We start from the raw sequence: 13,952 nt of genomic DNA, 5'->3' as shown, positions 1-13,952 counted from the left end.
CAGCTCTTTATGTTCCCTTTAAATTATCTAGAACTTTGTCTTAAAAATGTTTTTGGGGGGAGCCTGGTGGCTTAGTCATTAAGCGTCTGCCTTTGGCTCAGGTCATGATCCCAGGATCCTGGGATCAAGCCCCACATCTGGCTCCCTGTTCAGTGGGAAGTCTGCTTCTTCCTCTCCCACTTCCTCTGCTTGTGTTCCCTCTCTCTCTGTGTCTCTGTCAATAAATGTGTAAAATCTTTAACAAAAAATGCTTTTCTTAAATACAAGGTTAATGGATCAATACGCTTATGAGGCTTGACTCATCTTTAGGTAGCCTGACAATTTAACCTTATGTTTAACAGTGTTAATAAAGGTCAATGTTAACATAATATGAAATCCTTACCTTTAGCATAAGCTGAGACATTTCCTTGAGCTTTTCAGCTGTGTAATATTGGCGATGTAATAAAGGATGATTGGCCATTTTTCTTAATTGCATCATGACATTGCACATTTCTGTGCTTTTTTCTGTGATCCAAAGAGCACACATTAAAAACAAAAAAACAAAACCAAGTTTACAGCTGTCTGCTGAAATACATCTCAGTGCAAACAACAAGTTTAAAATTATTTCTTCAAATTCTAAGTAGTTTTTAAAAACAAGCAAATCCCACTGTAACAGGACTAAACAAAATGTAGGACCAATACAGGATTACTTTTTACATGCAATTGTGAAAATCAGATTATACCCATGTTATTGATAGATTTTTTCAATCTGTTGAAAAGACCCAAATAGAGCTGCTCCTGTTTCTCTGACATTGCACACAATTCAATTTGATCTTTCTTGGGGGGTAGCTGCTTGAGAACCTGAGAAAGGAAAACAGTTTAAGCAGATCTTTCAAATAAAGAAGAAAACAGATTTCTAAAAAACAATCATCACAATAAATATGCAGGTAAGTTACCTCTTCTTTTACCCTTCTGAGAATAAATGGTTTTATAATTTGTTTCGCATGTGCTATTCTCTCCTTTTCATATATACTTTGCTCATCTGCTGATTTCTAAATAAAAAAACAAAAGAACACATCCATTTAGAAATGATTTATTTACTTATTTACTTTGTTTTACTTATTTATTTCAGAGAGAGGGAGAGAGAACATGAGAGGGAGAAGCAGACTTCCCACTGAGCAGAGAGCCCAATGTGGGACTCCATTCTGGGACTCCAAGATCATGACCTGAGCTGAAGGCAGTTGCTTAACTAAGTGAGCCGCACAGGCATCCCTAGAAATTACTCATTTAAATGACCACAGTTAGCAAGATTACAAAATGTGAAAATCAGCCTCACCACAATCTGAGTTATTTTCCAAAAGAAACTCACTTCATTCTTGATGGAATTCCACATTTTAACTCTGGGCTATTAACCTACTTCTTCAAGCTCCATACGTACTTTGAGGTTTCCTGTATTCTGCTGAGCTAATAAAATTGAACTACGATGGTGTTCAGAAGTTTAAGTCATAACTAATGAGCCATAACTAAATTACCAGATAGCTCTCATAAAAGTGTCTGTGTGTGTTTAAGGGGTGGGGAGAAGAGAAGGGAAAGAGAAAGAGAGATAAGTAAAAAATTTGTACTTATATCTAGAAAAATGACCCCAAAAGAAAGCTAGTACAGGTGATGTGCACCATGTGTTCTAAAAGACATGGATGGTTCCTAGTTAAGCCCTGTTAATTTTGAAGAATTAAAGAAGTGGAATTCTAAGATGTGAGGAAGTCCTCCATATTCTATAGTCTATTAGACCCTCAAGTGGGAGTGAATATATTACTGAAAGTTTAGAAGGCAGTTAATTTTCAGTGGAAGAATATCATAGAAAATTTTTGCAAAATATATGTAACGGGAAAGAATTAAGAAGCTATATAAACTCTGCTGTACTGGAGAGCTTAGTAAGAGTTCCTGAAAACCATACTGCACTTTTCTTTATTAAAAGATGTTTTTTTGGGTGGCTCAGTGGGTTAAGCTTCTGCCTTCGGCTCAGGTCGTGATCCCAGGGTCCTGGGATGGAGCTCTGCATCGGGCTCTCTGCTCGGCAGGGAGCCTGCTTCCCCCTCTCTCTGCCAGACTCTCTGCCTACTTGTGATCTCCGTCTATCAAATAAATAAAATCTTAAAAAAAAAAAAAAAAGGTATTTTTTCCTTTCTTTTTCCTGCCTTCCTTTCTTTCTTTGAGCGAGAGCATGTGCGGGTATGTGAGCAGAGGGAGGGGCAGAAGGAGAGGGAGAAACAATCTCAAGCAGATTCAGATTCCAAACTGAGTGTGGAGCCTGACGTGGGGCTTGATCTCACGACTCCGAGATCATGACCTAAGCTGAAATCAAAAGTTAGACACTTAACCAGCTGAGCCATCCAGGCATCCCTATACTGTACTTTTTCTAAGTAACCTGGAGAAAATTAACCAGATTTTCTTGTATATAGAATTTCTTTGTGTAATGTAAGAAATTACTACTTTGGGGTACCTGGATGGCACAGTAGATTGAGCACCTGTCTCTAGGTTTTGACTCAGGTTCTGGCCTTCTGGGTCATGGGCTCAGCTAGGAGTCTGCCTGAGATCCTACCTCTCCCTCTCCATGCCTCACCTTTCCACCCCCACCTCTCTCTCTCTCCAAAATAAATGAAAATTTTTTAAAAACTGTTACTTCTGAATTTATGGACTTTTATTTCAAAACATTTTTTCCCAGTATAGGAGTGTTCTGGATAATCTACTTTTGTCCAGTCCTACAGTTTACCTATAAAGAAATGGTACTAATTTACCAAATTTTAGTAAGGTAAATGCAATGACAAAACCTTCCCCACATATTCTATATCTGAACACTCCACTAATTTAGAATTGTCATTTCAGAATATTAGGATATTAAAACTACAACTTTTGGGTATCAATTACATATGTCACCAATTTATTTCCTATAGCATTTTGGCAGACTTTCCAAGTCATATAGGGGTAGCACTTCTTAAACTTAGTATCATGTATACACTATGAGAACAAGAAAAAAAGACAGAAGAGTTACCTATATAAAACACAAAGTGGGGCACCTGGGTGGCTCAGTGGGTTAAGCCTCTGCCTTCAGCTCAGGTCATGATCTCAGGGTCCTGGGATAGCCCCATATCAGGCTCTCTGCTCTGCAGGGAGCCTGCCACCCCCCCAACCCCGCCTGCCTCTCTGCCTGCTTGTGTTCTCTCTGTCAAATAAATGAATAAATACAAATCTTAAAAAAAAAAAAAAAAAGCCCAAAACACAAAGTAATATATTTGGGAGAAAATATAAATTTATGCTTACTGTTTTAGAAGAAAACATTCTTCGTATTTCACTGGTGCTACTACTAAACATGTGTGGCATAACAAAATTCAACAGTGACATGAGTTCTAACAGATTATTCTGTACAGGTGTGCCTGTGAGCAGCAAACGGTTATTTGCCTGTGAAAGTAAAATTTAGATTAGCTTTTCTTTTTTAAAGAGCCAAATCCTTCCTCTCTATACCCTTCAGTAGGGGAGAAAAAAAAATTAAAATCTTTATTAATAATAATGTAACATTCTGAGATGAAGACTAGTAATTTAGAAAAATTATCATCTATTATATTTTAAGGTAGGAAGTATAAAACTAATGGTTTCATTTTATAAGTAGGTAACTTGATTGTATTTGATATTCATAAAGTTTATCACATAGAATAGGGGTTGGTAAATTGAGGCTCATGAGCTAATAAAAATGGGTTTTATATTTTTAAAGGATTATGAAAAACAAAACAGAAGTAAAGAACAAGTCACAGAGGATGGCCCACAAGGCATGAAATACTTATTACCTGGATCTTTACAGAGAAAGTTCGCTGACCCCTGATATAAAATACTAAATACATTAAAACATTAAAACAATACATAACTTCATTATCATTGGAAACATTCACAAAATACTCTTACATTAATTGTCATAAGGTGCTGGTAGCGGATGGAGCCCATATTCTTTAGCATATGGCCCTCATCAAAAATCGCATAATTAAGTTTCAGCCGTCGAAAAAGACTACGATCATCAGAACTGCTGATTGCACAATTATACCTGTCACGAAAAAAAAAATTCTCTAAGGTTATACCTTTAAAAGCCTGGACCATAGTGAGACTTTATGCTTTCTAAAATTACTTTTATTTATATATTTCTAGTAGCAAGTATCTGAAAGATACCTTTGGACATAGTTGGTGTTCAAATAAATACTGATCCACTTGTATACAATAACTATTTATGTACATGTAACCAAGTTATAAAAGCTGCAATATGTAGGTAAAGGAAAATTTTAATGTTATAATTAGACAACTTCTATAGAACTAAGAAGAAACCAATTTGGGTAAAATTTGTATGTTATCTGCAACACTTCGGGAACTGTTACATTTTCAGAACAAAAGCAGGAGGAAAAAAAGAACATAAAATGAAGACATTTGTTAAGAACATAATAATACTGTATTAAACTAGTAGAGTACATCCAAGAAAAAACGGTTAATAGTAGCTAGCAGTACTGGACTAGATATAAAAATGGAGTCCATTTTATGTAGGAAAGATGAATTTTGGATTCACCTTTTAATTATGGCCTCCTACAGAAGTCAGTAGTTGATGGAAATAGTAACTAAATACTGACAGTTAATATGAACTTGACATAACCTATATTTAAAAGTGCAACATGACACGGGGTGCCTGGGTGGCTGAGTGGGTTAAAGCCTCTGCCTTTGGCTCAGGTCATGATCCCAGGGTCCTGGGATCGAGCCCCACACTGGGCTCTCTGCTCAGCAGGGAGCCTGCTTCCCCTTTCTGTCTACCTCTCTGCCTACTTGTGATCTCTGTCTGTCAAATAAATAAATAAAATCTTTAAATAAAATAATAAAAAAAACTTTAAAAGTGCAACATGACAGCATTAAGTTCTCTGTTGGATATTTATGCTAAACGGTTATACCAAGTAATGACTAACTTATTCAAAGTTCTATTTTTCATCCTTCTATTTTAATTCAATTTTTTCATTTAGAGTGAGATTCCAATGTATTTAATACTTAATTACTAATAATTAACATTTTTAAGTTACAAATATTATAAATCATTTTGGTGGCATTTCTTCAGTTTCACTTGAAGTTTAACTGAAACAATTCTATAAAACTATGCTTTCAATCACGTGGACAAAACCTTTCTATAACCAGTACCAGTCATCTGTTGTACTAGTAAAAAATTGAAACATGCCTGAATATTCAACATAAGTCATTCCATACTTTTGTTGCATGGTCCTTAGCCTGTACTTTCTTTCCTGTTACTATTAACATATTTTAATTATATATATATATATATATTTTTTTTTAAGATTTTATTTATTAATTTGACAGAGAGAAATCACAAGTAGACAGAGAGGCAGCCAGAGAGAGAGAGAGAGGGAAGCAGGCTCCCCGCTGAGCAGAGAGCCCGATGCGGGACTCGATCCCAGGACCCTGAGATCACGACCTGAGCCGAAGGCAGCGGCTTAACCCACTGAGCCACTCAGGCGCCCCTTAAATATATTTTTTTTAAATATAGGGTTACACAATATCTCCCCCACAATATTTTTTTCTCAATACTTACGTGGTCACAATTACATTATATTCTTCATATTTACTATGGATGTTATATCTAATCTGCTTACGTTCTTCTTGAGAGCCTGTAATTTAAAAACAACACACACGTTGATTTATTTAATGTACTTTGCGATATGTTAGGATTTTAAATAAAATTTCCAATTAAAGCAAAATGACATTCTTACCATAGTAACAGAGCACCTTTAATGTGGGGCACCATAAATTAACTTCTCTTAACCAGTTATCTAGGTAACAAGAGAGGTATTACTTGCATCTGCTAAATAGGTTAGGTGTATACAGTGAAATGAGTTCTATCTAGAAAGTTTTCTTTTGCAAAATAATACAAGATCTTTAAAAAACAAAGACCCTAACAATTTTACTCCTGATGTTTAAAATAATTTTGAAATATAAAACAAAAGGCAGAGGACCAATCATTATATTTATAGGATGATTAAATTCCAATTTAAAGAGGTTGTTTTTGGATTACGTTCATACGTACATTCACTTGTTCTAGTCTACATCCAATCAATTAAGTACTTTCAGTGGGGATTAACTGTATACTTTCTGATTCAATAAATAATTATAAATTTAAAAGCACTTGTTTCTCTTAAATTAGGTACTCATTAAAGCAATTTTTTTCATTACAACAATTTTTTAAAAGTATCACCAAAACAAATGATCTGATCGATGGTCCTTGAGGCATAATAATTTGAAAGCTGAATAACTGACTTGTATTTGAGATATTTTCTTTTAAAAGATGTCCAGTACAATCAAATACAAATACGTACACAAAGGGGAGAAAAGTATAAGGGAACCACAGAATCAATATTCACCTCCACAAACTAAGAAATCACACATAAACAGTTTTTCTTCTCCCTGTATAAAACACTAAACAGTCAAGTATGGTTGTTCACAGTATTACAAACCTATAGTTGATGCTGGAACAACGATCAAATGAGGACCTTTATTACCCTCCTGATAGAGGTATGCCAGGAATGCAATGGCTTGAATAGTTTTTCCTAGGCCCTAAAATTGAATGTTTAAAAGACAATATATGAAATTTTAAAATAAACAAAAAATACTAGAAAACAAAAAAGGAAAAATAATATTTCTGGTTTTATTTTTGATTCCCTAAAATGCAACCCTATGAGAATTCTATCATGTTCTTAGTTCTCAGTGACAGATAAAACAGATCATAATCTCCAAATGATACTATAACTTGGTTTAATGAGTTAAACTATACATCCTATGTACTATACTATACTAGTTATACATACTAGTTATATACTGTATAGTTATATACATTAACTTATATATAGTTATATATAGTTACATATATTAACTAGTTATATACTAGTTATATATAGTTATATATAACTTAGTTTAATGAGCAGGATGTATCCTAACTTCTAGTTAAAATGGGACACATAATATGGAAGAGCTTTGCAATGTATACAAAGGACATAATCTTGGTCACTGTTTTATATAACAGATATTTTATACACACTGGATAGATTAAGAACCATGTTCCAATGACTAATTGGATTTGAACATATATCTATCCTATCCTCCACCAAATTTCACTTCTCAGAGTATATTTTCAAGAGATATAAGAACATTATGTCCATGAAGAGACCTGAGTAAGAATGTTGACAGTAGTTTTATCTACTGTCAGTAGCTAGCCAAACACTGCAAATAACTTAAATCTTCAACAGGAGAATGGATAAATTAAGTTGTAGCATATTTATACTAAGGACTACTGCATGTCAATAAAACACCAAACTACTGATACATTTAAGAACACAGATGAAACTCAGTAACTTTATCATGCACCAAATGAACCAGAAACAAACAGTATATACTATATGGCACTATTAATATAAAGTTCAAAATTTGAAAAAAAAATCTATAGTTATAGGTGTCCAAAGAGTGGTAGTGGCAATGACTGAAAAGGAGCATGAGGGAATGTTCTGGGATGACAGAAATGTTGATCTGGAGAGGGTGGTCACACAGGTGCACATATATGTAAAAAAATCACCAAGCTAACATTTGTGCATTTACTACAAGTAAATTATACATCAATGAAGGCTTTTTTTCTGTCTTGTTCTTTTGTTTTTAAAGGGTATTGGGGAGGAACCAAACATTACCAACTGTTAAGAACTGAACTGCCCTCACTACCCAATGCATGTGTTGAAGCTCTATCCCACAATGTGACTGTATTTGGAGACAGGACCTTTAAGAAGGTAATTAAGGTTAAATGAGATCACAAGAATGGGGATCCAATCCCCATCTTAAGAGAAAAAGACATCAGGGATGTGTGTGCACAAAGAGAAAGACATGTGATACATGGGGAGGAGGTGGCCATCTGCAAATGACAAGACATTTGGTGTCTTCCTTGGGAGACACCAAACTGGCCAACCCCTTGTCTTAGACTTCCAGGCTCCAAAGCTATGAGAAATAAATTTCTGTTGTTTAAGTCACCCAGTCTTTAGTCTTTCATTATGCAAGTCCTAGTAGACCAAGCAAGACACTAACTTATAGTGCTTTACAGGTCACAAAGAGTTTTATATATCATACCTCACTTGGTAAGGATTAGCACACAAAAGACAAAGTTGGGGCCCCAAACCCAGATATGAATCTCAAGTCCAGTTTTCTACAACTGTAATATTCTGTATCTAATTTATAACTATTTTGAAATCCTGCACATATTATTTAGCTTTGTATTAGATGAACAGCATCTCTGTTATGATGATAGTATGATGTATGTGCGGGAGTAGTCTTAAATACAAAACACTACTGGAAGGTAACTACAGAATAAAGATCACTATGTAATTTTTATTTTAATAATGTAATATACAATGTAATGTATGTGTATTTAATAAACATTTTCTCCACTAAACAGAACTTATTTTTAATAAACTTTTAAAAGAGGAAGGATTATTAGGTTAGATGAAAGGTCAGTGTCTATGTGACAATACCTGAACTAGGTTGTAATGAATTTCCTAAGCTTAGTGTCAAGCAAATGTGATTTGGGAAGAAACACAAACTCGGAGACATCTAACAAAAGCAAAATGGCTGAACTGATGCTGCTAATAAATGTGTAGATTTATTTATATATATCTATAAAATTTGCTGATCAATGTGTAGATTTATGTTCTCTATAAAATTTAAAAGCTGTAAGTACAGAAAACACAGAACAAAATCTCATATATACATATGTATATATGTATATGTACATACACAAACACCTGCAGAAGAAAACAATCTGAAAAGATACACATCAAATAATACTTTCAAAGCAGTAGGAATATGAGTGATCTTGAATTTTTTTGTACTTTTATATAATCTAACTTTTTAAACACATGTATTTATGAATTTGATAATCAGAAAGAAAACAAGTCCATTTTCATTTTGGGGTACAATGAGGAGGCTAGAGCTAAGAGAAGCAATAAAAATTAAAAGGGGTGATTGGGGTATTAAAATACTAAAGTAAGAGCTGTAAACTGCTCTATTTTTTAAATGAGAGCAAGAACACCTTTTAATGACAAATCCTAGAAACAGAGTACTACTTACCATTTCATCTGCCAAAATGCCATTAAGTCCATGTTTATGTACCAATGCCAGCCAATTCAAACCAACCTTCTGATAGGGCTTGAGTGATAAACTGGTAAAGAGAGTTATAAAATATTATGGATTTGCACTTCTATTAGTTTCCTTTACTAATTTTCCGACATGAAGGTTAAGTTTACAGTGCACACAAAACCTGAAATACCTATGTCTAGTCTTACCTTTTACCTTATGTTATACAAGCTATTTATACTTAGTTAAGAAAATCAGCCCAAAACACAATACATTTTTTTTTTCAATTTTCTCAAATTTTATTTTGTATTGATTTATTTTTTCTGGCTATAAGAATTATAAAAAAAACATTTCTATACTCAGTCAAAATGTAATGCCACCAAATTAATTCCATAAATGATCAAATTATTATGTTAATATGACATATTACTAACCTAATATTTATACTAGAAAATGGTATTGTATGGATTTGAATTTTACCACATTAAGGAACTTCAAATATTAGGACAACAAACACAAGCTTAATTTGCCTTTGCCGGGATGACTAAATGAATGTCAATCACCTCTAGTATCAGTGGAATGTGTACTTCTAGAAGGCGTACATATGTGTATATTTGTGTTTGAACTATGTACAAATGAAAACTTGCTAGACATCGATGAACATCAGTGAGTAGAAAGTAGCAAGCCAGTGTCAAAATCTCATTTAATCTGTAAACACATAATTTGGAAATAACTTGTCTAGAAGGTAACATGGAAGGTTAATAGATGAAAACAGTATTTTTTCCCCTAAAAGTTCAAGTGGTTAAAAAGTAGTAACAGTTATTACCAAACATATATATAGAGACAGACACAAACATCATTTTCAAGCACGGCCTCATTTAATCTTTTAATACCCTGTAAAGATTGCCTATTACCATTATTTTAAACAGATGAAAATTTTGCCTGAGGCTATTTGCCTGAGGTTGAATAGCTACAAAGTGTTTTCTGGAAGGCTAAGATTTAAATAAGGAAGTCTATTTCATTTGGAAATTTAGTCCCATGCGCCCTACATAAACATATAGCCCATATTAAGATGGAAAGCTAGTGGCGAGGATACAGAGAAAGGGGAACCCTCCTACACTGTTGGTGGGAATGCAAGCTGGTGCACCCACTCTGGAAAACAGCATGAGGTTCCTCAAAAATTTGAAAATAGAGCTACTCTATGACCCAGCAATTGCACTACTGGGTATTTACCCTGAAGATACAAACATAGTGATCTAAAGGGGCACATGCACCTGAATGTTTATAGCAGCAATGTCTACAATAGCCAAACTATGGAAAGAACCTAGATATCCATCAACAGATGAATGGATAAAGAAGATGTGGTATATATATACAGTGGAATACTATGCAGCCATCCAAAAAATGAAATCTTGCCATTTGGGACAACATGAATGGAACCAGAGGGTACTATGCTTAGGGAAATAAGTCAATCGGAGAAAGACAACTATCATATGATCTCCCTGATATGAGGAAGTTGAGAAGTAACATGGGGGGCTTGGGGGATGGGAAAGGAATAAATGAAACAAGATGGGATTGGGAGGGAGACAAACCATAAGAGACTCTTAATCTCACAAAACAAACTAAGAGTTGCTGGGGGGGGGGGGGGGTAGTAGGGAGACGGTGGTTGGGTTATGGATATTGGGGAGGGTATGTGCTATGGTGAGTGCTGTGAAGTGTGTAAACCCCGCGATTCACAGACCTGTACCCCTGGGGCTAATAATACATTATATGCTAATTAAAAAAAGAAAAAAGAAATGAGGGGGGGGAAAAAAAAACAACATGAAAGGAGAAAAAAAAAGATGGAAAGCTAGGATAGGCCATGTGTCCTCATTCTTCAGCTTTGATCTTGCCCCCTTAATTTCCTATTACACACATCCTATCTGCACAGAGGGACAGAGTCTGGACATAACTATGGTATAAGAAAACAGTTAACGGGCCAAATTTTAAAATCAATATACCTTAATTAGAACAGAGGTGAAAGAGCTGGGGTATAAAGATTTCCATCTTAAATCAGAATCTATGCTTCAACTGATGAGGTAAGCAATCTACACATTTCTCATGAAAAAAAAAAAAAAAAAAAAAAATTAGAGGCGCCTGGGTGGCTCAGTGGGTTAAAGCCTCTGCCTTCAGCTCAGGTTAGGTCATGATCTCAGAGTCCTGGGATAGAGCCCGGGATTGAGCAGAGAGCCCACTTCTCCCTCTCTCTGCCTGCCTTTCTGCCTACTTATAATCTCTGTCAAATAAATAAATAAATAAAATCTTTAAAAAAAAAAAAATCAGCAGTGGGCGCCTGGGTGGCTCAGTTAAGCCACTGCCTTCAGCTCGGGTCATGGTCTCAGGGTCCTGGGATCGAGTCCTGCATCAGGCTCTCTGCTCGGCAGGGAGCTTGCTTCCTCCTCTCTCTCTCTCTCTCTCTCTCTCTGCCTGCCTCTCTGCCTACTTGTGATCTATGTCCAATAAATAAATAAAATCTTTAAAAAATATAAAAATAAAAAAAATTAAAAATCAGCAGTATTGAAGTCTTTGTAGTTCATTTTTAAAAATGTCTTTGCCTTCTTGGCCAATATAATTTCTACTACCACTATGAAAGTAATAGTAAATAAAATATATTCTCATAGATATTTTAATTTCCAGATCCAAGTAAATCTCCTACAATAATGGTGAAAGAAAATGCTAATACTGGAATACTATTACAGACCAGACACAATGCTATGGGCTTGACATGCATTATTTCTTCATTTAGTCTACATTATCAAGCAAGTAGGACTATTATCCCCATTTTACAGATGAGACTGTGGAACTTAGAGAAGGTAAGTAATTTGTCCAATGTCACATAACTATCCAAGTCCATGTCTGCAGTGGCAGAGACAGTATCCAATCCAACTCTGATCCAGAGTTCATCCCTTAAACAGCAAAACATGAAAAGTTCTCTCTCTCTCTGACCCACCCACACTCTATGGTCAAAACTGAGTTATTATTTTTGAGTCCTTCTCAAGGCCTTATTCATCCCACACACATAAATTCCCATTTCATGACAAGGATAAAAACTGGTAAGGTAGGCATAGCACACCATTTACTAATGCATCGAGGGCCAGTATGCTATCCCGACATCAATCTTTCACAAGCAGCCAAGTAATATTGAAAAGCTAGTATAATTGTTAATATATTCTTCAGTATGCACACAACTTTAAAAAGTGATGAAGGAATATTGAGAAGCATGTACTACACAGAATTTTTTGATTAAATAAAACTGTTTCATTCATAATCACAAAACAGCTCTGGTGGCTGTTCTTGATCCGGACATTAAATAGCTTTGCTATATTGTAATTTAAAAAAAAAAAAAACACAAGTATTTATGTGTGTATATGCTTGTTTACATCTATATACGTATATATATTTGTGTGTGTATGTCCTCTCTACTGGATTTATCTAAGCTACAAGTAACTTTTTGTAGCTTAGTATCCCAACATGGTGCTGTCCATCAACAGATCTTTTCTTCAGAATGCAAAAGATCAATGAAAACGCAATTTTGACAAAGATGTTTTAAATCCGATTCACTTGTTGTAACAAATTTTTAAAACAGGGCAGTTGTATTCTTTTTCTAGCAGAGTCTAATATTTAGATGTTGTACAGACGTATCTACCATTTATTCAATTTATTTTGACATTCTATAGTTCTCTAATTTTTTTCATGACTACATATGAACCCCAACCACCAGTTTACAGGTAAGAATGTTCAGGGTTACCCAAATGGCAAGAAGGCCCAGGCCTTCTGAATTAGTTAAGTGCTCTATTCTCATTAACAGACTATAAATACCTTTAAACTGAAGGTTTTCTTAACACTTACTAAGGAAAAAATGATTTTTTTTATTTTAAGTTTTCTGAGATCATGAAAGAAAATGAGGCAGCACGTTATTTTGAAGATACTTTTTTTGTTAGGAGTAAAAAAAAAATCCTTTCAGACAGTTATAATTTCTTTTCAGAGTGAAAATTAAAGTGGGTTTAAATCTCCTGCCATAGAAACTAGCTAAAGTGGGTTTAAATCTCCTGCCATAGAAACTAGCATCAAAATTATTTTGAAAGGTGAGAAAGCCTGAAATAGAAACAACACGAGTCCATACAATATGCTAACTTTGAGTTTAAAATGCAGAAATAGTCTAGGGAGACTTGTTTCAAGTAGTTATATGAAACAAGTTTAGGGATACCAGCTGACCAAAAGTTGTACGTCCCATAAGTCTAACACAGTTGCTGAAAATACTATCACAATATTAGTTTGTACTAACAATACTATAACAACATTAGTTTATACTAACAGTAATATCCAAACTACTGAAGTATTTTCATCATAGTACTTTGAGTTAGTCAAATCGCACTTGCAGTATTGATGTGCAATCACATCACTGTCAAACAGCTTCATAGCAACTGTTTACAACAGGACAGAAAACCATCCCGTCAAGTTGAGGACAGACAAAATCAGAAAAACCTCAAGTAGATTTAGCCCAGAAAAGACAGGACACATATAATTAAATATACTTTATAATGAACATCTGAGAAATCTTTTCAGTTAAGACAATTTAAACCCAATAAATTTTAGATAAAAAGCTAAAGTTTGAGAGAGATGGCTACATTAATGGTAGGAAAAGCGAGAAATAATGATTTTTTTCTTTTCCCTTTTCCCTCGCTATACTATATTTTAACTTTAGGCATCTTTAGTTTTGACATTTTAAAATAAAAATG

The 13,952-nt window shown here is 34.6% G+C and overlaps 1 protein-coding gene across 5 annotated transcripts in view; it reads right to left on the bottom strand.

Annotated features, from left to right (window-relative positions):
- SMARCAD1 (SWI/SNF-related, matrix-associated actin-dependent regulator of chromatin, subfamily a, containing DEAD/H box 1) overlaps window positions 1-13,952 on the bottom strand; it is a 76,533-nt gene that overhangs the window by 10,491 nt on the left and 52,090 nt on the right. For all 5 annotated transcript variants that reach the window (XM_059376049.1, XM_059376067.1, XM_059376039.1 and 2 more), the window contains exons 11-19: window positions 9,169-9,259; window positions 6,522-6,621; window positions 5,781-5,840; window positions 5,603-5,678; window positions 3,934-4,069; window positions 3,298-3,435; window positions 936-1,031; window positions 723-840; window positions 383-504 (exon numbers count right to left, since the gene is read on the bottom strand). In XM_059376049.1, coding sequence (XP_059232032.1) covers window positions 383-504; window positions 723-840; window positions 936-1,031; window positions 3,298-3,435; window positions 3,934-4,069; window positions 5,603-5,678; window positions 5,781-5,840; window positions 6,522-6,621; window positions 9,169-9,259 — 937 coding nt within the window. The remainder of the gene's footprint in view (window positions 1-382; window positions 505-722; window positions 841-935; window positions 1,032-3,297; window positions 3,436-3,933; window positions 4,070-5,602; window positions 5,679-5,780; window positions 5,841-6,521; window positions 6,622-9,168; window positions 9,260-13,952) is intronic.

Source organism: Mustela nigripes, chromosome 1 (genome assembly GCF_022355385.1).
Source record: "Mustela nigripes isolate SB6536 chromosome 1, MUSNIG.SB6536, whole genome shotgun sequence".
Lineage (NCBI taxonomy): Eukaryota > Metazoa > Chordata > Mammalia > Carnivora > Mustelidae > Mustela > Mustela nigripes.
Note: the sequence above shows the minus strand (reverse complement) of the source record. Positions and strands in the feature narration are given on the sequence as shown.